This window comes from Callorhinus ursinus, unplaced genomic scaffold, assembly GCF_003265705.2.
Source record: "Callorhinus ursinus isolate GAN/ISIS: 27379988/994484 unplaced genomic scaffold, GSC_fseal_2.0 scaffold25, whole genome shotgun sequence".
Classification (NCBI taxonomy): domain Eukaryota; kingdom Metazoa; phylum Chordata; class Mammalia; order Carnivora; family Otariidae; genus Callorhinus; species Callorhinus ursinus.
This window is the reverse complement of record NW_027397087.1, coordinates 7,907,323-7,930,905: the sequence shown is the minus strand read 5'-3', so window position 1 is coordinate 7,930,905 and position 23,583 is coordinate 7,907,323. Positions and strand designations below refer to the sequence as shown.

The 23,583-nt window shown below is 45.9% G+C and overlaps 1 protein-coding gene and 1 pseudogene across 4 annotated transcripts in view; one reads left to right on the top strand and one right to left on the bottom strand.

Annotated features, from left to right (window-relative positions):
• PPP1R14D (protein phosphatase 1 regulatory inhibitor subunit 14D) overlaps window positions 1-23,583 on the top strand; it is a 25,215-nt gene extending 1,632 nt beyond the window's left edge. The window contains exons 2-6 of one of the 4 annotated variants that reach the window (XM_025884574.2): window positions 1,982-2,209; window positions 11,589-11,867; window positions 22,785-22,868; window positions 23,041-23,073; window positions 23,275-23,583. In XM_025884574.2, the coding sequence (XP_025740359.1) occupies window positions 2,207-2,209; window positions 11,589-11,867; window positions 22,785-22,868; window positions 23,041-23,073; window positions 23,275-23,340 (465 nt within the window). In that variant the 5' untranslated portion in view covers window positions 1,982-2,206 and the 3' untranslated portion in view covers window positions 23,341-23,583. Of the gene's footprint in view, window positions 1-1,536; window positions 2,210-10,081; window positions 11,203-11,588; window positions 11,868-22,784; window positions 22,869-23,040; window positions 23,074-23,274 lie in introns of those variants that run through there. The other 3 variants (XM_073876816.1, XM_073876819.1, XM_073876818.1) reach the window with 3 other exon arrangements.
• LOC112833411 (solute carrier family 25 member 3 pseudogene) lies at window positions 3,625-4,975 on the bottom strand (annotated as a pseudogene).

Here is a 23,583-nt window from a genome sequence, read left to right as displayed (position 1 = left end):
GAATCTGGGGTCTGTCCCCTTCTCTGGATTTTCTGCTTTTTTTCCATTGCCCCCGGCACAGTGGACAGAGGGCAAGGATGTTATGCAGGGAATGAAGCAAATGATTGTGCAGTTACTAGGAAGAAAGGGTTTTGTTGTGAGTTGATTTCTGCCTCCCCCAATACCTTATACACATAAGAATCCTAACACAGGAAACTATTACCTTATGGTAACATGACATAACCATAGATTGATCATTACATCCATCCACACCATTAAAAAAAACCTATATTTATCAAGCACTGACAATGCCTAAACCCTTAAGCACTTCCCACACATTGCCCCAGATACTCAAACCAAGAGAGCAGATAGTATTTTTATCCTCAATATGCAGATGAACGGACAGGTTCTGACAGGTAATGTGGCAGGTGGCAGAGTGAGGGTTAGCATCTAGGCAGGCCAATTCCATTGCTTTAGCGCCTAAACCCTGGGCTTTCCTTCACTTGCAACTCTGACTTCAGCTGGATCTTCCACGCTCACCACAGATTTAACTTGCCTGAAGCAAAAAACTCATTTTCAGGTGGTGAGCAACCACCTTTGGTTAAGACACCAGCACACTTGACAAAGATGATTGCTAATGCTCACAACAACTCTGAGAATGGTTTCCACTTTGCAGAGAAGTTCCCTAGCTCTGTCCAAGTCACAGAGTAAAGAGTGGGAGGCAAGGCTGGATAGGGGAGAGTATGTGGGCTTTAGACTCAGGCTCCTGGGTTTAATTATCATCTGCCACTTACTCTCTGTGTGGCCTTTGGCAAGTTAGTTAGCCCCTCTGTGCCTTGGTTTCCTTGCGTACAATGTGGGGCCTCATAGGTTATTATGAGGCTTAAATGAGTTCATACAGATTAAACTTTGATACCAGGAGTGCCCAATAAATGATACCTGAAAAAAGTAACAGAGCCAGAATTTTATTCCAAGTCTCTCTGACATCAAAAACTACACTTTTCCCACTACCTTATGCTGCTACCTACATTTTGAAAAGAAAAACTACACATGAGAAGAAAAAAGACTAAGACAGTGCACCCAAGTGGTGAAAGTGATGGCATTTGAATGGTGGGAATATGGGGTAACATTTTCTTCTTTCTAGTTTTTAAATGATTTTTCAAGTTCCCTTTAGTGAGCATGGAATGCTTCCATAATGAAGACAGAATTATATCATGACAACCTCCACATTCATCACATTTAGCCCCAAATCATTCCTCTCACCACATTCTCACTGCCCCTGCCACTCTGGAGTTACCTGTGCCCCCTGCCTTTCCTTGGGCCTTCCCTGCAAACAAGCAGCCAGCTCCTGGGTCCTGACAGTCTTCCCTGGTAATTGTTCCTGATCAGACTTGCCCTGATTTGTTCAGAGACACAGAGATAGTGTGTGGCAGAGGTCACCTCCAGACTTCAGGCCTCTTGACTGCTAGTCTTGGGCCCTTTACATGATTCTGCCCTGCCTTCCTGCAAAGCATTTCCAGATGATACAGTTTTCTAATTGCTTATTGCAGGCCCTAGAGGAGCTGTCTGGGTGAGTTAACTCTTTTGTTAGACCATGTGGCTCACCCTCCCTCTGTGAGCTTGGGGAAGAGTAGGCCTGGGTTTATGCTGCAGGCTTCATTCTCATTTGCCATATCACCAGTACCAACTATTGCTCTTAGGATTGGATGCTTTGGTGAAAATATTCAGTCCTTAACACCACTGCTAGAAAAGGAACACTGAGTGCGTTGTCTCAGATGGTGATCTGGGGGTTTCTATAAGTCGATGTGGTGGATTGTCTACAAAGATGGCCAAGACCATACCTCACCTTCCTGTGTGTGCACACTGCTCCTCCCACCAAGAGGTGGCATCGGTCTTCCCTTCCCTTTGAATCTGTAACTTGCTTCAACCAACAGAACATGCAGAAGTGGTGCCCTGTGCCTTCTAGGCCCTAAACCGTATGGCTTGCATTTTTCCCTCTTAGAGCCAGCTGTGATCTAAAGAAGCTTGACTCCCCTGCAGGAGAGAAAGGCCACCTGAAGAGAGCAAGCCCCTGGAGGATGGGAGACTTGAAGGGGAAGAGAGGAGTGCAGCTATCTCCCAGCCACCCCAGCTGAGGAGCTGTGTGAAGCCATCTTCTATCTTTAGTGCCAGTTGAGCTGGCTGGCGGAGACCGGCTGCACCTGCCAAGCCCCGCCCAAGATGCAGAATGGTGAGTGAATTAAATGGCTGTGTCTGTTTTACACCTTTACATTTTTGGGTGGTTTGCTATGTGGCAATAATAACTGAAATAGAGGGATAATCTATTTACAGACTAAATTTTAATTATTTAATAATCATAAACAATACATTTTATAAATAAATTTCAGGTTTTTATTTTTTATTTTTAGTTTTTTTTAAAGATTTTATTTATTTATTTGAGAGAGAGAATGAGAGACAGAGAGCACGAGAGGGAAGAGGGTCAGAGGGAGAAGCAGACTCCCTGCTGAGCAGGGAGCCCGATGTGGGACTCGATCCCGGGACTCCAGGATCATGACCTGAGCCGAAGGCAGTCGCTTAACCAACTGAGCCACCCAGGCGCCCTAAATTTCAGGTTTTTATTTTTTTTTATAGATTTTATTTATTTATTTGAGAGAGAGAATGAGATAGAGAGAGAGCACGAGAGGGAAGAGAGTCAGAGGGAGAAGCAGACTCCCTGCTGAGCAGGGAGCCCGATGCGGGACTCGATCCCGGGACTCCAGGATCATGACCTGAGCCGAAGGCAGTCGCTTAACCAACTGAGCCACCCAGGCGCCCAAATTTCAGGTTTTTAAAAAAGATTTTATTTATTTATTTGAGAGAGAGAGTGTGCACAAGCAGGGGCAGGGGGAGAGGGAGAAGCAGACTCCCCGCTGAGCAGGGTGCCCATGCGGGGCTCCATCCCAGGACCCCAAGATCATGATCTGAGCTGAAGGCAGCTGCTTAACCGACTGAGCCACCCAGGCACCCCTCAGTTTGTTTGTTTGTTTTTAAGATTTATTTATTTATTTATTTGAGAGAGACAGAGAGAGAGCACACCCGTGAGTGGGGGGAGGGGCCGAGGGAAAGAGAATCCTCAAGCTGACTCCCCGCTGAGCACAGAGCCTGATGTGTGGCTGGATCCCAGGACCCTGAGATCATGACCTGAGCTGAAACCAGGAGTCGGACGCTTAACCACCTGAGCCATTCAGGCGCCCCTAAATAAATTTGTTTTAATGATCTAATCAAAGCCCATGAATTTTCTTGATAATGGAGAACCAACAATTTTTCAGAAGGAATTTTGGGGAAAGTAATGTAATACTTTTCAAGGTGAGGCTGCTATCATTGGTGTTTTTATTTTCCATTTTAAAATCTTTATTTAAAGGAGACAGTTTCTCTCGGATGATGCCTAAAAGGGGCATTTTTTAAAAGATTTTATTTATTTATTGACCAGAGAGAGAGAAACAGTGAGAGAGGGAATACAAGCAGGGGGAGTGGGAGAGGGAGAAGCAGGCTTCCCGCCGAGCAGGGAGCACAATGCGGGGCTCGATCCCAGGACCCTGGGATCATGACCTGAGCCGAAGGCAGACGCTTCACGACTGAGCCACCCAGGCGCCCCTAAAAGGGGCATTTTTTTTTTTTTTCATGAATAGTTGGGTTTATTTCAACAGTGGGTTTGAAACCCTCGCCTTAGGCAAGAGACTACAGTAATTATACCAGGAATAGACAATTTCCTACACTGTCAAATATATAAAAGTTCCTCTTGCACTTTTCTCAACACTGATCAACAAGCAGATTCAGTCCACATTTGCTTTGATCATTCTACTGAGTTAACCCAAGCTTCTTCTTCAGAGACTCTGGCATTTCAGGTGGAGGAGGGCGAGGGAGCCTGAAGTAGACCTTCACAGAGTCATAGATGAACCACTGTAGTGCAGTCAGAGTGCCAATCATGATGATACGGGCAAAGAGTCCCTTCCATACACCTTTAAATCCAAGTCTCTGAAGAACTTGAGAAGCACTGCTACCTTTCTCCTTATTCAACACAGATACCACGGAATCAGCAGGGTGAGAAACAATTGCACAGAAGACTCCAGCTATGTAACCTGTCACAAATGTTACAACCAGTTGCTCTGCCTTTGAACATTCACTTCGGGGCTTAGGAACCACAAACTTGTACAATGCTTCAACAGTATGTTCAAAGCAGGCAAATTTCATCATGGTGTAGGGTATCTGTCTCATCCAGAGAGGGGCAACTCCCTTGTAGAATGCTTTTAAGCCTTCTTCCTTATACATTTTGGGAGCTGCATCCCTCAAAGTGTTGGCATAACCTGGTTGGGTTTGAATTCGAACCTTAGCAGCTTCCATAGGAGCCAGGGCAATGTCAGCAAAGAATTCAGCACTGGCAGAAGCAGCCAAATACAGTGATGTGCGCCAGAGATAGGCATTCTCCTCCCCAAGCATGTTGCTATACAAGACTTTGAAAACTTCATAAAAGCCAAACTTGCAGAGCCCCTGCATAGAGTAGCCAATGAAAGTTGGAGCCCATCCTTTAGCCAAACCACGAACACCATCCTCTTTAAGTGTAACTGAGAATCCATTAAATATGCCCTTGTACTTCTGGGGGTCCACCTGCATGCGGCATTTCACTAAATCCAGAGGAACGACAGCAGTGTGTGTCAGACCACAACTTAAGACCCCACCAAAGCCACACAGTGCATAAAACTTCATGGAGCCATATTCGCAACTGTACTCTTCCACAGAGGCTGCTGCCAGATTGCGGGAACGGTGGGGCGGGCCCGGGGGCCCCGCGGGGCTGCTGCGGAGGCCCGTGAGGCCATCGTGTGCCAGCTGCAGGTGGGGCGCGTTGAATGGGTTCGCCCGCGCCAGATGCGCCACGGACGAGAACATCTTTTCGAAAAGGCTGCGGCTCACAGAGGCCGAACGTCCTCCCGACCCTTAGATCTGTGCCCTTCGCGCGTCGTCGGCGTGACGCCTAAAAGGGGCATTTTTGAGGAATTCTACTAGTGTCAGAAATGCTCACACAATATTCCAGTGTGGTAGGTGGCCTCTAAATGGCCAGTGGTTGTCCAGACCTGCTGATATTCATGCCTTTGTGTAATCCCCTCCCCTTGAGTGTGGCTGGTCCTAGAGACTGGCTTCTGGTGAGTAGAATACAGCAAAAGTCATGGGATGTCACTTCCTAGATTAGACTACAAAAAGACTGTGATTTCCATCTTGCTTGCCTACCATCCACCTCTCAGTGCCCTGTCTCTAGTGGAAGCTAGCTGTCATGTGGTGACTAGTTCTCTAGAGAGGTCCTTGTGGCAAGGAACTGATGTCTCTGACCAATGGCCCGGGCCAGCACCTGACTTGCAGCCTTCTGAGAATCCCTGACCCAGGGGAGCCAGCTAAGCCACCTATTATAACAGTGATAGAGTAAGCACTTATTGTTGTAAGCTGCAAAATTTGGGGATAATTTGTTATGCAGTGATACATAACTAACATATTCATTAACTGAAAAAATTAGGATATCAAACTATAAAGAGTTTATTTGGTACAACTTTTCAAGGAGCTAATATGACCATAAATATTAAACTCCCCTAAAATTTTACACATCCTTTGTCGTTGTCATTCCGCCTCTAGAAATTTCTCTTAAGGGAAAAAAAAATCATGGAATTCTAACAAAGGAATAGTTACAAGGATGTTCGAAACAGCACTATTTAGAGATGCCTGGGTGGCTCAGTCGGTTGAGCGTCTGCCTTCGGCTCAGGTTATGATCCCAGGGTCCTGGGATTGAGTCCCACATCGGGCTCCCTGCTCAGCGGGAAGCCTGCTTCTCCCTCTGTCTGCCGCTCCCCCTGCTGTGCTCTCTCTCTCAAAAAAATAAATAAAATCTTAAAAAAAACAACCCAGCAGTATTTATAAGGCAAAAAATTGGTAGCTGTCCGTATATCTAATAATAAGGGATTGAGTAACTATATCATGGAATTGCGGCTAATAGAACAGGTTGGAATCCATTAGTGAATCTTAAAAACAAAGTGACTTGCTGTCAGCATTTGAAAAAATTAAATGAAATCGATTTGAAAATATCAGAGGAAAGGTAAGTTTTGCTTCATAAGAAATTTTCGTTTCATGTTTGTATATGTATGCATTGTGATATTAAATGAATTCCTTACTCTGAGTCATGGTCCAAATTTTTAAAGACTCTGCAGTGTTAAAAATAGATATGTATGGGGGGGGCACCTGGATGGCTCAGTCCCTTAAGCATAGGACTCTTGATTTTGGCTCAGGTCATGATCTCATGGTGGTGGGATCGAGCCCCACATCAGGCTCCATGCTCAGTGGGGAGTCTGCTTGAGATTCTGGCCTCTACTGCTCACACATAAGTGTACGCAATCTCTCTCTCAAATAAATAAATCTTAAAAAAAAAAGATATGTACAGAACTACTTAATGGTACTAAAAGTATTCATTTTTTAAGAAGTTTTTTTTTAAATTTATTTGACAGAGAGAGAGAGAAATAGCAGAGGGAGAGGGAGAAGCAGACTCCCTGCTCAGCAGGGAGTCAGATATAGGACTCCATACCAGGACCCCAGGATCATGACCCAAGCTGAAGGTAGACGCTTAACCAACTGAGCCTCCCAGGCACCCCTACAAAAAGTATTCAAAAGATATTAAGTTATAAGACAGCATGCATATGTTACAAAATGATCTAATTTCATGAAAATCCAAAACAAGCAAAACTCTATGAAAAATGGAAAATAAATACACCAAACAGATCATTTATACTTTTATCTATATTTTAAAATTTTCTACAACGTCTTTTTTTTTTTTTTTTGACAGAGAGAGACACAGTAAGAGAGGGAACACAAGCAGGGGGAGTGGGGGAGGGGGAATCAGGCTCCCCGCTGAGCAGGGAGCCTGATGCGGGGCTCAATCCCAGGACCCTGGGACCATGACCTGAGCTGAAGGCAGACGCTTAATGACTAAGCCACCCAGGCGCCCCCAAACATGTCCTCTTTAAACTTATTTCTTGAATAATAATAATAGTTTTTTTTTTTTAAGATTTTATTTATTTATTTGACAGAGAGAGACACATCGAGAGAGGGAACACAAGCAGGGGGAGTGGGAGAGGGAGAAGCAGGCTCCCAAGGAGCAGGGAGCCCGATGCGGGGCTCGATCCCAGGACGGGATCACGACCTGAGCCGAAGGCAGACGCTTAATGACTGAGCCACCCAGGCACCCCAATAATAGTTTTTAAAGTTTCCCAAATAATTATATATTGTATATTAGCATTTTCTCAACTATGTTATATAAGTATAGAAAAAAGACTAGAGGGCACCTGGGAGAGAGAGAAAATAAGCAGAGGAAGCAGCAGGCAGAGGGAGAGGGAGAAGCAGGCTCCCTGCTGAGCAGGGAGATCGACACGGGGCTCAATCCCAGAACCCCGGAATCATGACCTGAGCCGAAGGCAGCTGCATAACTGACTGAGCCACCCAGGCGCCCCGAAGAAGAGGCATTTAAGAACAGTCTAGTTCTGATGGTGTCTGCCTGTGGCCTATTTTATCCCACCACTGGACCTAGGGCAGGCGAGGGGAGTAGGGCAGACACCCTAGCCTCTACCCAGGCCGGCACCCTCTTTGTTTGCCCACGCTGATGTGGCCCTGCGGTCTTGGTGCTTTTTTCTTTCCATGTTATCTTGGGGCATGATTCCCTTATCTTGGGCAAACTAACTGATGAATGGTGACACGCATAGGCCAGTGAGATGTGTGTGAATGCAGAAATGGAAGAATGTGTAATAAAGAGCCTTACACATACATAATGGGCATAACTCATTTGTGTGCCATTGAGCTTCACGGGGGCCATTCTACTTGCTCTTGCACAATCTCCCCAACCTCCAGTTTAGAGATGAGGAAACAGGCTCACAAAGTCTCCATGCGTGAACCTGTCTGTGTCCCTGTGTGGGCGTCTATGAAGTTTGCCTATGTTGTATCCCCAGTCCATCACCAAGTTCTATCAAATAGTACCCCTAAGTAGCTCTCCACTGTCCTCTTCTCACAACTGACAATTCTAACTCCCCCAGGCAAGCCCTACAGCAGTGGTCTCCTAACTGATCTCCTTCAGACTTTCTGTATCCTCCAGTTCTCTATTTAACAGGCAGGGTGATCTTTTGAAAATTTAAATCTGAACATATCAGCCTATCCCACCACTGTTGCTTAAGATTTTGCTGTGACTCCCAATGTGCTTAGGATAGAGACAAAATTCCTTAATGTGGATCACAGGGCCCTGTGTAGCTACCTTTACCCCTTCTGCCTCATGACTGTGTTTCCCCTCCCTCCTCTCCCTGTTCTAGCCCCATTGACATTTTCGTCCTTGTATTCAACATCTCCCTCCTACTACAGGGCCTTTGCATTTGCTCTGACTTCTGCCAGATCCACCCCTGCTGGTCCCTGTGCCTAGTTTACTCCTATTCATCCTTCAGAACTCGGTTCAAACTGTTACCACTTGCTAGGTCACATCCTCGGTAGACAATCTTATAGCATGTTTTGCCTTTATTTTTTTTCCAGATCACTAAATACAGTTGCAGCTTTACATTTATTTGATCAGTGATTAACATTTTTTATTTTTACACTTGACTATAAGTTCCATGAAGATGGGGACAGTTTCTTTTGGATCACCAATCCCCAGGACTGAGCATAATGTTTGGCCTAGTAGAGGAGCTTATAAAATCTTTGTTATTAAGTGAATGAGTTAATGAATGAACAAAACCCATTGAGTCTTCTGATCTGGTTCCTTTTCCTGGAAGGGCTCCCAAACTCCTCACAAGACAGGAAACAGAAGATGGAGAGAACAATAATAACAATGTCTGCCCATCCCAGAGTGTAACAGGTCATCAGAGTAACAGCTGAGTCTATGGGCTGCATTTTAGAGGCCTCCCTACTGCTGCTCATTTCCACCCTCTTCCAAAGAGGTCCAGGAAGGAAACCACTGCAGAGAAATCCCTCAGCAAGCCTGTGGCAGACAGAGTCTCACCAGGAAGGCGGAGAGTGAGGAGGCAAAGAAAGAAAGGGAATGGATGCCTCCATGTTTTGGACATCATGTTTGTATATATCAACTCATTTAATCCTCCCCCAAAACCCTATGTTGCTGATGAGAAAATGGCCTCAGAAAGGTTGTGAATGTGAAGGTTATAAAACCAATGCAGGGCAAAAAGCTGAGTTTGAACTCAGATCTGTCAGTCTTCCTCCAAAGTCTGGGCTTTTCCAGGCTACTTTCCTGGTGTGCAGCCCTCAACCAACTCCCCTACTCTGTCAACTTAGAGCCCCAGAGTTTTTCATCATTAAAGACTCATCTATTGGAGGTGGCTGAGCGGCTCAGTCAGTTAAGCGTCTGACTCTTGGTTTCGGCTCCGGTCATGACCTCAGAGCACGTGCTCCCTCTCTCTCAAATAAATAAATAAATCTTGAAAAAGACTTATCTGGGGGCACCTGGGTGGCTCAGTCCTTAAGCGTCTGCCTTCAGCTCAGGTCATGATCTCAGGGTCCTGGGATCAAGCCCCCCGTGGGGCTCCCTGCTCAGCGGGAAGCCTGCTTCTCCCTCTCACACTCCCTCTGCTTGTGTTCCCTCTCTCGCGCTGTCTCTCTCTATATCGAATAAATAAATGAAAGCTTTAAAAAAAAAGACTCATCTCTTGGCTATTATCTAAAGCCCTTAGGAGTCAATGTATGATGGTTTTAGTCGATACGTTGGAAACAGAAACTCAATATTTTATTTTTAAAGATTTTATTGGGCGCCTGGGTGGCTCAGTTGGTTAAGCGACTGCCTTCGGCTCAGGTCATGATCCTGGAGTCCCGGGATCGAGTCCCACATCGGGCTCCCTGCTCAGCAGGGAGCCTGCTTCTCCCTCTGACCCTCTTCCCTCTCGTGCTCTCTCTCTCTCATTCTCTCTCTCTCAAATAAATAAATAAAATCTAGATTTTATTTATTTATTTGAGAGAGAGAGAGAGAGAGAGCGCGCAAGCAGAGGGGAGAGGGAGAAGCAGGCTCCCCGCTGAGCTGGGAGCCCGACCTGGGGCTCATTCCCAGGACCCCAGAACCATGACCTGAGCTGAAGGCAGACATTTAACCGACTGAGCCACCCAGGTGCCCTGAAACTCAACATTTTAAAAGCAACTACTGCAAGACCTAAAAAGAAATTTATAAACAAAAATTGGAATGTAGAAAGTAAAAGGGGATGACAAAGTTTCCCATTCTTCATATTGAAGAGACCAGAGATACTGTCTAGAACGGACAAATATATGATATTACACAAAGGGATAAATGGTGCTTAAAGGGGAATTAAAAACAGAAGCTGTTGGTGAGGTTGCTTCTGGAGAGTGGAGCTGGGGGAGAGACTTTTGTTTTTCATTTGTTCATCCTTCTGGGCTGTTCATGTTTAAAAAAAAAATGACAGTGTTCTGTAACTTTTCTAAAAAGTTTAAGAAATTTTTGTTACAGGGTGCCTGGGTGGTGTAGTCAGTTGAGCGTTTGACTATTGATTTCAACTTGAGTGATGATGTCAGGGTCATGGGATCGAGCCCCGAGTCGGGCTCCACACTCAGTGGGGAGTCTGCTTGGGCTTCTCTCTCCCTTTCCCTCTGCCCCTCCTGCTTTCTCTCTCTCTCTCTCAAAATAAATAAATAAATCTTTAGAAAAAGGACATTTCTGTTACAAAAGACTAAACAAACAAACATACACTTCCTTTAGGATGCAAGTACTGTATGTTTAGAACTATTAGTCTTGTCACCTGGGTAAAAGTTAGGTCTGTGGGTTTCCTCTGCGTCAGGAAGGAGCTGAGTCAGGGGAGGGTCATGTGATGATACACATGGCTTCCCAAGCAGTTGCCTCTGGGGATCGGGCATGGGAGATGAGCTTGATGAATTTACCTTTGCAAGCACAGGGCCAGGCTGACAGAGGAGCACCTCTTCCCTCACATATGCATAAGGCAGCTCACATTCAGACACACCCAGACCCAAGAGGGTACGGACCCGACGAAGGCCAGAGATAACCATTCCTTTATCCTTGGTGAGACTCTGCCCCCGCCGGTGCCCCACTCTGAGCAGGAGCTCCTACCTGCTTGGGACTCTGCTCCTGCAGGACCCATCTGACTCCAGTTCCTCAGGGCCCAGGTGGATCTAGTCCCAAGAAGATGGGATGCCGGGGGCTCTCAGGTGAGTGTGACTCCGGTCCTGTTCCACAATTGGCCATAGAGCACCGATCAGAGCCCTGCACCTCTCAGGACCTGAGCGTCCCTCCTTCCTCCCAAGGCATGGCACGCTCTTAACCTTTGCTTATCTGAAGTTTATATCACTTCGGGCTCCAGCAGCTGCAAAAAGGAGGGCTGGGGCACGGCTCGGGAGTGCCACTCACTGGCAGGAAGGAGCCTGGAGATTAGCATTCCCAGCACCAGAGAAAGTCCTGTTGATCTTTGACCCCCCACCCCTCCCGGAGCCTTGGCCCTGCCCCTCTCCCCCTTCCTTTCTTCCCTGCTGGCCTCTCCCTCTCTTCGGCTCCTCACTTCCCTGGCGCCCTTTCTCTGACTGGCCGTTTTCCCCAGGTCCTTGCTCACACCAAGCCTTCCATGCTGTCTTCAAGCCCTACTTCCTGCACATCTCCCAACCCTGACGGGGAGAATCCAAGTAAGAAGGTCCACTGGACTTCTGGGAGGAGTAGGACGTCATCCACAGACTCAGAGTCAAAGTCACACGCCGACCCCTCCAAAGCATCCAGGTCCCGGAGACCCAGCCGGCTGACGGTGAAGTACGACCGGGGGCAGCTCCAGCGCTGGCTGGAGATGGAGCAGTGGGTGGATGCGCAGGTTCAGGAGCTCTTCCAGGTGAGTGACATGAGGCAGCGAGGGAGGCCCCGGGGTGCCAGGGAGAGTGCCTGCCCGGAGACCTCAGGAGGAGCTGGAGGGCTAATGTGAGGTGCTCCCACGGAGGGAAGGCTTCTCTCAACAGGTGAAGATAGATTTGCAGTCCCGAAATCCGCCTCCCTCTGGTCTGGTCTGGTTCTGCCTCTAATGCTCTTCAAAATCTGTGCCAGGTGTTTTAACATCCCCGAGGCTTAGTTTCCTAATCTATAAAATGAGCCTATCACTGCCTGTCATATCTCCTTTGTGGGACTTTTTGAAGCTCAAGGGAGATAGAAGAGCTACTTTTATGTATTTGTCTTGCTCTCATTCTCAACGCACCTACCTGTCAAGAGCTACATTGTCCGGTGCTATAGCTACCAGCCATGTGTGGCTATTGACCTTCAAATTAATAAAAATTAAATAAAATGCAAAGTTCAGTCCCTCATTCACACTGGCCACATTTCAAGTGCCCCGTAGTCCCATGTGGCTATTGGCTGCCATCTTGTCAGCACAGATAGAGAAACATTTGTATCCTCTCAGAGTGGACCGCACTGAACTAGAACAAGTCCTTGGCCCTGGCTCTGACTGACTCCCCTCAATTCCCCCTGAGAAAAGGACAGGTCTCTGCCCCTTGTCACAGGACGTGGCACTTTCTTCCTCAGATAACTAAAAATCGGGGTCCTAGAGCAGTAACAACCGCTGTTTCAACAAGGAGAGTAACATTCTGAACACTTAACTCTGTGTTAGGCACAGTGCCTCGTGCTGGACATGCATCACCCATTTGGCCCTCCCCACCACTCCCTTAGGTAGATATGTTTTACTGTGGAGGAAATGGAAGCTTAGAGATGTTGAGTAATGAATGAGCCCAAGGTCACACGACTAGGAAACCAGGAGACCAGGAGCTGCAGCTGGGGCTCTGCACGCGGGCACTTAGGCGAGCAGCTTAGTAGTTCTCCATTCATGAAGTACTTCAGAAAAAAACCTGATGACCTGACTGCACCCCAGTTTGACTAAATCTGTTAGGGTGGTGCCCAGTCACTTGTCTTTTTTTATAAGCTCCACAGTTGATTGCAGCATGTGGCTGGCTGAGAACCACTGAACCAAGCCAGAGCCCAGGAGTCCTCATCTACATACCATGGTCCTTCTTTCTCCTTCTTCTTGACTCTGTGCCTATCTTTTCTTTTTGGGGCAGCAAGGGGCTTGTCATTCTTCCAGGTAAGGGCTGTGCTGCGGTTGGGGTGGAGAAGAATGATGCCTGTGGCTCGGTCTGTCTTGTGAAGCTCACTGGGTCCTGTGTTAGTGTGGTCCAGGTGTCACCCATCTCCCCTGCAGCATCCTGGGCTCCCTCGTGTAGGGGAGGGAGATGCTCTGGAGCTGGGAGCAGGAGAGGCACATTTTCTTGGCCTGCTTCTGCTCAGCCTCCACCACCCTTCTATCCTGCCAGCACTCGCCCTCTCTGGATCAGTTTCAGTTTCAGATTGTGGTGCACTTGCATAAGAAGTCTCATATTTCAGACACCTCAGAGCAAATTTGTCCAGGCATCAGAGAAAGACACTAGACAAAGAACCTGGTTTTGGAAGATCAACACAGTGGGGAGGGGGAGGGCTGTACAATAGTGAGCTCATAACATTGGAAAACAGGATATGTGGGAGGACCACTCCCAGGCAATGACCGAAATAAAATACCTGGCCTGCGGTTGCCATGGCAATTGTCCAAAGGTGCTAGGTGGCAGTTCCTCTCCCAATCCCTGCTCTTTTCAGCAGGAAGCAGCCAAGTGGCTGGGGAAGCCCCAGGTGGCTGGTCATCTTGGGAGAGATTGAAGCAACAGTGTCTCCAGGCTTACCCTGCCCCAGTTCTACTTTCATAGAGCCTGTCCCCATACAGCAGGCTCTCCCCAACATACCCACCTTGGATAGCACTGCGGGCAGTGGTTCTAGGGATGTGTCACTGCTTGTTCAGTTTGGTTTAATGGGATCCAACCTACTTTGATGGAGGGCCCCCCTTCTTCTCACTGGGTATAAAATCTGCTTTGGGGTCTTCAGAGGAACCAAGTCTGGGTTCAACAAAACAAACAGACTTGGGGCCCTAGTGCTCCTATTGTCCAGAGGTGGAGTGTGGATTTGGCTTCTAAGCAAGGATATAAACACTCAGGAGTTTCTCCTATTTTAAGGAGACTCTTGCTCAACAATGTGCACCCCCCCGTGCAGTTCCCACCCCCAATTTCATCAATTTCATTTCTCCTTTACGACAAGACTTCTTAAAGGATTTGTCCACACTCACATCCTTTACTTACCTTTCCCCTTCCTAGCGCTATTCAAACCGCTGAGACCTGGCTTCTTTTTATTTAGTTAGTTATTTAGTTAGTTATTTTTTAATTTAATTTTATTATGTTATGTTAATCACCATTCATTACATCATTAGTTTTTGATGTAGTGTTCCAAGATTCATTGTTCGCGTATAACACCCAGGGCTCTATGCAGAACATGCCCTCTTTAATACCCATCACCGGGCTAACCCATCCCCCCACCTCCCCTCCCCTCTAGAACCCTCAGTTTGTTTCTTAGAGTCCATAATCTGTCATGAGACCTGGCTTCTGTTCCCACCATTCTACTGAGAGCTCTCACCAAGATCACCAATCACTGTCTTGGGGCCAGATCTAATGTACACATCAGCACAGGATGCTGTTGACCACCCCAGAGTTTTGAAAACATTCCTTTCCTATAGCTTCGATGACACTGTCTTTTTCAGCGGGCGTTTTGATGCAACCCTTCTGGTGCGGTGACATTTTAAGAAACAATCTACTAGACTTCCAACTTTTTTTTTTTTAAAAGATTTTTATTTATTTATTGAGAGAGAGAGAGAATGGTAGAGAGAGAGCATGAGAGGGAAGAAGGTCAGAGGGAGAAGCAGACTCCCCGCTGAGCAGGGAGCCCGATGCGGGACTCGATCCCGGGACTCCAGGATCATGACCTGAGCCGAAGGCAGTCGCTTAACCAACTGAGCCACCCAGGCGCCCTAGACTTCCAACTTTAAAGAAAGTATTGTTAATGAATATGTGAAACAAACACTTGTGAGCTCCTCCCTGCGCCTTACTCCACGGCTGGTTCCCATGGCAGAGAGATCAGTAGGAAAGGGACTGAGGATGGAGTAAAGGTGAGAAGAGAGTCAAATCAGGCAGCATCTGGCAGGAGACCGCTTCATGAAATATCGAGTCACAATTTTACCACACTTGTTCAGCTCAGCAGGAGTTGTCCACTCATTTTCTTTTTTTTTTTTAAGATTTTATTTATTTATTCATGAGCGACAGAGAGAGAGAGAGAGAGGCAGAGGGAGAAGCAGGCTCCCAAGGAGCAGGGAGCCCGATGTGGGACTCGATCCCAGGACCCTGGGATCATGACCTGAGCTGAAGGCAGACGCTTAACCATCTGAGCCACCCAGGCGCCCTGTCCACTCATTTTCTGAGAATTCAAAAAGTACTTGAGGGAAGGAGTATTTGGATTATGGTATCAGCTCATATTCTCAACTTCAGACTGCAGCCACAATCTGACTCTCAGTAATATACTACCGTATATTCAAAATACATGTGGATAATATCATAAGTGATGGGAAAAGGTTTTTGGGGGGGGCCAGACTTGTAGTTTTTTAGGGGTAGAATTGTAGTGATTAGAAGGCAGCTTTACTACTCAGCCCCACCCTCCACCTTCTGGGATTCCAATTGCACATATGTGAGACCACTTGATACCACACCACAGGCCATCAGGGTTCTGTTCTCTTCTTCCTCCCCACCGCCCACCCCAAGGCTTTTTTCTTTCTGTGTTTCATTTTGGCTAGTTTCTGTCACTACATCTTCAGGTTCAACTGATCTTTTTTTGGCAACGTCCAAATATGCTGTTAACTCCATCCAGTAAATTTTTCATTTAAAATATTGTATCTTGCAGGGCGTCTGGCTGGCTCAGTCGGTGGAGCGGGTGACTCTTGATCTCGGGGTTGTGAGTTGGAGCCCCACGTTGTGTGTAGAGATTACTTAAAAATAAAATCTTTAAAAAATGTTGCATTTTTCATCTCTGGATGCTCCGTTTGGTTTTTTTCTCATATATTTCATTTTTCTCATTACTGTGTTTGTGTTTTCCTCATCTGCTAATCCTACCATCTCTGTCGTTTCTGGGTCTGCTTCTATTAACTGATTTTTTTCCTCTTTATAGGTCACATTTCCTGCTTCTGGTATGACGAGTGATTTTTGTTTGGATACTGGACGTTTTATGAGTTTTATGTTACTGGGTAACTGGATTTTTTTTTTCTTCCTTTAAAGCGTTGGGCCTTATTCTAATAGGCAGTTTAGTTACCTGTGGCTCAGTTTGATCCTTCTGAAGCTTGTTTTTAAGTTACATTGAGTCTAGAGTAGCCTTTAATCTAGAGAATAATTTAACCCCCAGTAAAGTAGGGCCCTTCTGAGGTCTGTACTGGATTCCTGCATGATCAGCGATGACTGTCCACTCTGGCTGGGTGGAACTTGATTTGCCTCCCAGTCCTGTGTGAGGTCTATTCATCTCTGGGCCTTCGGTGCCTCACGCTACCTGGCCTTGTGAGGCTTTACCCTATGAATGTGCATCTTGTGTTCAGCAAAGACTAAATAGAACCCTTATGCAGATATTTGGAGGTTTCTTTCTTCAGAACTCCCTCCTCTTCACAACTGTGTCTAGCAACTTCCAGCCACCTCAACATTGAACTCTGATCTCTGTCACATCAATATAGCAAGACCACTGTGCTCTGCTTGGGGCCTCCCTCTCTGCTCTGTGGTCTGGAAATTGCCTCTAGGAGGAAATACAGGGCAATTACAGAGTTTGCATTTTCAGTTTCTCTTCTTTCTCTCGGGTAGTCCTGAGCAACCTGTTGTCCAATGACTGAAAACACTGTTATTCTATTTTTGTCTAGTTTTCTAGTTACTTATGTTGGGAGAATGAATACAGCCCCTGTTACTCCATCATTTCCAGAAATATAAGTATCTGGTTAACTCTTACTCAGCCTTCAGGTCTCAGATTAGAAGTCACTTCCTCCAGGAAGCCTTCCAGAACCCCAAGCTTGGTAAGGTTTCCCCTTCCATGTGTTCTCAAAGTATCTCATCAGAGTGCTTATCACTCTGTATTATAACTGCCATTTCACTTGTCTGTATCCTTCAGGAGACTATAAGCTTTTCAAGGGCAGAATTATATGTGTCTGCCTTGCTGTTAGGGCCTTAGTACTTATCACAGTACTTGGGACATGGCATGCGCTCAGTAAATATGCATTAAATGAATGAAGCCTGAACCAGATGAACTAGAAACTAAGGAAGCAAAAAGGAAAGTTGACAGCTTAGGGTGAAAGAACTTAGATCCCTAACGCTGTTTATTTTAAAAAGGCATGGAAGGACCAAAACTGTTAACAGTGGTTGCCTGCAGGCCGTTGGAGGAATGAGAGGGCAGGGGAGGCTTCTTTTCCTTTATTCTTTCCTTTTTAAAAAGCACCAACTTTATTTATTTTTAAGATTTTTATTTATTTATTTATTTGACACAGAGAGAGTGAGAGAGAGAGAGCATAAGCAGGGGGAGTGGCAGGCAGAGGGAGAAGCAGGCTCTCTGCTGAGCAGGGAGCCCAACGTGGGACTCGATCCCAGGACCCTGGGATCATGACCTGAGCCGAAGGCAGCTGCTTAACCGACTGAGCCACCCAGGTGCCCCAAAAACATCAACTTTATTGAGGTATAACTGACAGAGAATAAAATTTGAAGTGTATATTGGGATGCACTTTGCCATATGTAACCACTACCCCAATCAAGATATGGAACATTTCCATCACCCAAAAAGACACCCCAAATAACCTTTTATTTTTTTTTAAGATTTTATTTATTTGAGAGAGAGTGTGAGAGAGATAACAAGAGGGGGAGGGTAGAGGAAAAAGCAGACTCCCCGCTGAGCTGGGAGCCCGATGTGGGACTCGATCCCAGGACCCTGGGATCATGACCTGAGGAGAAGGCAGAACTGACTAGGCCACCCAGGTGCCCCTCCCCCAGATAACCTTTAAACAAATTATACATGTTAGTTACTTATTATATCTGTTTCTATCATGTCTCCTCCACTGCCTCTAACATGTGGACTCTTGGAGGACAGGATCTTTGTTTTGTTCACTGAAGTTCCGGGGTTCATGGTACCATGTTAATAGCAGTCACTGGACACATATTTGTTGAGTAAAAAGATTTTAAAGGCTTAAATAATCAAAAGGAAAAGGTAAAATTATCAAATCTTTAGAAAACGTAAAGGTGAATATAAAATATTCATTCAAATCAGTATGAGAAGAGCTTGCTGAGCATTAAGAGAAGACGTGGAGGAGGAGGGGGAGAAGGAGCGGCAAAATGCAAACAGGAAGAGAACGTTAGTTACATTCAGCTATATAAACGTATTTCCCCAACTGCTTCCCCACACAAATGGTATTTCCAGGGGCACCTGGGCGGCTCAGTCAGTTAAGTGTCCGACTCTTGATTTCGGCTCGGGTCATGATCTCAGGGTTGTCAGATCGAGCCCCTCATCAGGCTCTGCGCTCAGAGGGGAGTCTGCTGGAGAGTCTCTCTCTCCTTCTCCCCCTGCTCCTCCCTCCACTTGTACTCTCTCTGTCTCTCTCAATAAGTAAAGAAATAAATAAAATTTTTAAAAATCTTAAAAAAGTAAGTGGTATTTCCATCATCTATGGAATGAGTGCTAGGGCTAATCTGAATTAAAAAAAAAAAAGCCTTCTTAAATCAGTAAGAAAAAACTAAAAATCAACCCATAGAAAAATGAATAAGGCAGCAGTTGTTGAAGTATATTGTGGTGACCCTTTGAGAGGGCTCATGGTTATTTTCATAATAATACTGAGATGTCATTTGCCTTTTTCACTATGTTGACATTTGCACTGATAATGCAAAAACAAGGGTGGCCCTTAGCGTGAATCCAGAAAGTGGCAATGGGGGCACCTGGCTGGTTCTGTTGGAGGAGCATGCAACTCTTGATCTTGGGGTTGTGAGTTTGAGCCCCACACTGGGTGTAGAGACGACTTAAATAAATAAACTTTTTTTTTTTTAGATTTTTAAAAATTTATTTATTTGACAGAGGGAGACACAGTGAAAGAGGGAACACAAGCAGGGGGAGTGGGAGAGGGAGAAGCAGGCTCCCCATGGAGCAGGGAGCCCGATGCGGGGCTCGATCCCAGGACCCCGGGATCATGACCTGAGCTGAAGACAGACGCTCAACTGACTGAGCCACCCAGGCACCCCTAAATAAATAAACCTTCAAACAAGAAGGAAAGTGGCACCCACCTGTACTAGTGTTACAGGAATTTTTATTCCCTTACTGCCCGAGGTTCTTCGTTATGGTGCTTTGAAGAATGAAGATGAAGACCAAAGAGTGGTGGGTAGCAAGGCAAAGTTTATTGAGCAATAGTACAAAGATCCCAAACAGGGAGGGGACCCGAGAGGGTTGCCGTCTTGATGTTCAAATCTAGGGATTTTTATAAGCTCTTTTGCAGAACTATCTTGAGCATCCTGAGTGTGGGTCCCCTGTGGATTGGCTGCTAAGGTGTGCCAATCAGGGCTTTGATCCTGCTCCCATCTACCTATCAGGTTAGGTCTTTTGGGCTGACATTTGGAGACTAACTGCCTCAACTTGTGATAGTGACAAATGTTTTATGTTTCATTATTTTATTTCAGGATGTTTTGCAAAAGTCACTCCTGCAGAGGCTACTATACAGGATGCTATTATGGTCTTGTCTAAGCTGTAAAACAGGATGCTGGTGCAGTTTTGTCTTAGCTGTCCCGGCTCCCTATTTTCTTGTTGGGGACCCTGGCCCTGACTACTTAATTGTCCAACTGACCCCTAACTAGGAGTTATGTTCTTCACCACCGTGCCACTTTCACTTAAGAAAGTCCTTGATGAAGCAGTAAATTTCTAAGTTTATTAAAACTTGGCCATTGAGGGCGCCTGGGTGGCTCAGATGGTTAAGCATCTGCCTTCGGCTCAGGTCATGATCCCAGGGTCCTGGGATTGAGTCCCGCATCGGGCTCCCTGCTAGGCGGGGAGCCTGCTTCTCCCTCTGCCTCTGCCTCTCTCTCTCTCTCTCTCATGAATAAAAAAAAAAAAAAAATTAAAAAAAACCTTGGCCATTGAATTCACATCTTTTTATTTTATTTTATTTTTTAAGATTTTACTTATTTATTTGAGAGAGAGAGAATGAGAGATAGAGAGCACGAGAGGGAAGAGGGTCAGAGGGAGAAGCAGACTCCCTGCTGAGCAGGGAGCCCGATGTGGGACTCGATCCCGGGACTCCAGGATCATGACCTGAGCCGAAGGCAGTCGCTTAACCAACTGAGCCACCCAGGTACCCGAATTCACATCTTTTTTAATAGACTTAATTTTTAGAGCAGTTTTAGGTTCACAGGGAGACTGAGCAGAAAGTACAGAGTTCCCATGTTCCCCCTACCTCCCACATATGCACAGCCTCCCCCACTATCAACATCCCCCACTAGAGCAGTACATTGTTACAATCAGTGAACCTACACTGACACATCAAAGTCACCCAAAAGTCCATAGCTTATATTAGGGTTCACTTTTGGTGTTGTACATTCAAAGGTTTAGACAAATATGTAAGGACATGTATCTACCATGAGAGTATTATACAGAGTATTTTCTCTGCCCTAAAAATCTTCTGTGCTCCACCTATTCATCCCACTTCCCCCCCTTAATCCCACTGATCTTTTTACTGTCTCCATAATTTTGCATTTTCCAGAATGTTGTATAGTAGGAATCATACAGTATGTATGACTGGCCAATTTCAGATTAGCTTCTTTCACTTATTCTATGTGTTTACGGTTCATTTAGGTCTTTTCATGGCTTGACAGCTTTTTGTGCAGATATGTTTCCAGCTCACTTGGGTAGATATTAAGGAGCTTGATCACTAGATCATATAGTAAGAGTGTGTTTAGTTTTGTAAGAAACTACCAAAATGCCTTCCAAAGTGGCTATACTATTTGGCATCCCCACCAGCAATGAATGAAGGTTCTTGTCATTCCATATCCTCACCAGCATTCGGATTTGGATTTTTTGCCAGTTTGATAGGTATGTAGTGTATCTCATTGTTGTCTTAATTTGCAATTTCCTAATCACATATGATGTTGAACAATTCTTATGCGATTTGCCTTCCACATATCTTCTTTGGTGAGGTATCTGTTCAGATCTATGGACCATTTTTCAATTGGGTTGTTTCTTTCTTATTGTTGCATTTCAAGAATTCTTTGTCTGTTTTGGACAATAGCCCTTTATCAGACACAGCTTCTGCAAATATTTTCTCCCAGTCTGTGGATTGTCATCTCATTTTCTTTTTTTTTTAAGATTTTATTTATTTGACAGAGACACAGTGAGAGAGAGGGAGCACAAGCAGGGGGAGAGGGAGAAGCAGGCTTCCCGCTGAGCAGGGAGCCCGATGCGGGACCCGATCCCAGGACTCCGGGATCATGACCTGAACCGAAGGCAGTCGCCCAACCATCTGAGCCACCCAGGCGCCCCTGTCATCTCATTTTCTTGAGCTTCTTTCATTTTTAATTTTATAAACTCTATTGTTTCAATTATTTCATTGACTATAACTTTTAAAGATAGCTTTATTGAGATATGATTCACATGCCATACAATTTACCCACTTAAAGTGTACACTTCCAATAGTTTTAAGTATCTTCAGGGTTATACAACCACAATTGGATTTTGGGACATTTTATCACCCCAGAAAGAAACCCTGTACCAATTAGCAGTCACACCTCATTCCTTACCACCACCACTCCCAGCCCAAGGCAACCACTAATCTACTTTGTGTCTCTGTGGATTTACCTATTCTGGACATTTCATATAAATTGAATCATATAACATAGGGACTTTTGTAACTGGCTTCTTTCACTAACATAATGTTTTCAAGGTTCATCTATGTTGCAGCATTAATCAATGCTTTGTTCCTTTTACTGTTGAGTAATGTTGTATGGCTACATTATTTTATTTATCCATTCATTGGTTGATGGAGATATGTGTTGTTTTCACCTTTTGGCTATTATGAATAATGCTGCTATGAACATTCATGTGCAGATGTTTGTGTGGACATGTCATTTCTCTTGGGAGTAGCCCTAGGAATGGGATTGCTGGGTCAGATGATAACTCTATATTTAACATTTCAAAGACCTGCCAAACTGTTTTCCAAAGCAGCTATGCCATTTTATATCCTTACCAACAATGTGCATAACTTTTGAAATTAAACAGGCACTCTTTTTGGGGTGCCTGTGTGGCTCAGTTAAGCGTCTGCCTTCGGCTCAGGTCATGATCCCAGGGTCCTGGGATGGAGTCCCGCATCGGGCTCCCTGCTCAGCGGGAAGCCTGCTTCTCCCTCTCCCCCTGCTTGTGCTCCCTCTCTCTCACTGTGTCTCTGTCAAATAAATAAAATCTTAAAAAAAAAGGCACTTTTTTAAAAAGATTTTATTTATTTATTTATTTATTTATTTATTTATTTATTTATTTATTTATTTGAGAGAGAGAGGGAGGGAGAAGCAAACTCCCCGCCGAGCAGAGTGCCCAATGTGGGACTCAATCCCAGGACCCTGAGCTGAAGGCAGATGCTTAACTGACTGAGCCAGCCAGCTGCCCAAACAGGCACTCTTTTTAAAGAACCCTAGCCCTGTTTCAAATAGAAGGTAGGTCCTCAGTAAGTGCTGAATATAAGAATGAATGGGTGGTTTGAGGAAGGTGAGGAGACGGACTGAACGTGGGAAGCAGGGTAGGAGATGGGGGAGCCCCTGACAGTGACTTTCACTCCAGCACCAGCTGGCCAGGCCCCTCTGAGCCCCATGTGATTCCCAAACAGGATCAACCAATTCCTTCTGAGCCTGAGATTGACCTGGAGGTTCTCATGGAACTATCCACAGAGGAACAGAAGACTCACTTGGAGGTAGAATGTGGGGCTGGGCTTAGAGCAGGAGGAACCCAGGAACCCAGGTTTTGCCTTCTTGAGTGGCATGGGGAGAACCAGTTCAGAGGGGAGGATTCCTGGGAGGGCTGAGTGGAGGCTTGTGGGAAAGTGCTGTGGCTGGGGGACCCATTCTTTGTTCTCTTCCACCCAGGCTATTCTCCGAAACTGCCCCCGTCCCACAGAGGTAAGGGATGCTCTGCAGGTCTGGGGGTAAGAGGGGCCCAGAGGCGGGGCCGCTAATGAAGAAGAGTGTTTGAGAGGAAGGTTGGCCCTCCGTCCTTCTCCCCTTCCCCAGTTCTGTAGACATGGGGTCAGGGAGACTAGGGCGGGCAGTGTGGCAGGTGGGTGTGACCCCATGCTTTGATCTCACCCGTTTCTCTCTCAGCCTTTTATCTCTGAGCTGCTCAGTCAACTCAAGAAACTCCGGAGACTCAGTCGGCCTCAGAAATAAGCCTTGTGAGACTACCTTCAGCAGCCTCCACACTGCCAGGCCTGCCCTGAACCTCTGAATCCTGGACTGAGAGGAAATGGCCCTGTGGGACACAGACAAGGAACGTGGAGGATGAGGAGGGACATTTGGATACTCCTAGTGTATGTGCAGTCACAGCTAGGCTTTCTGGAAGCCATTCATGGCTGTTGCCCAGTACTTTCCTTGGCAGCCAAGTGGATAAAACCTTTGGGAGTCCCAGCTGAA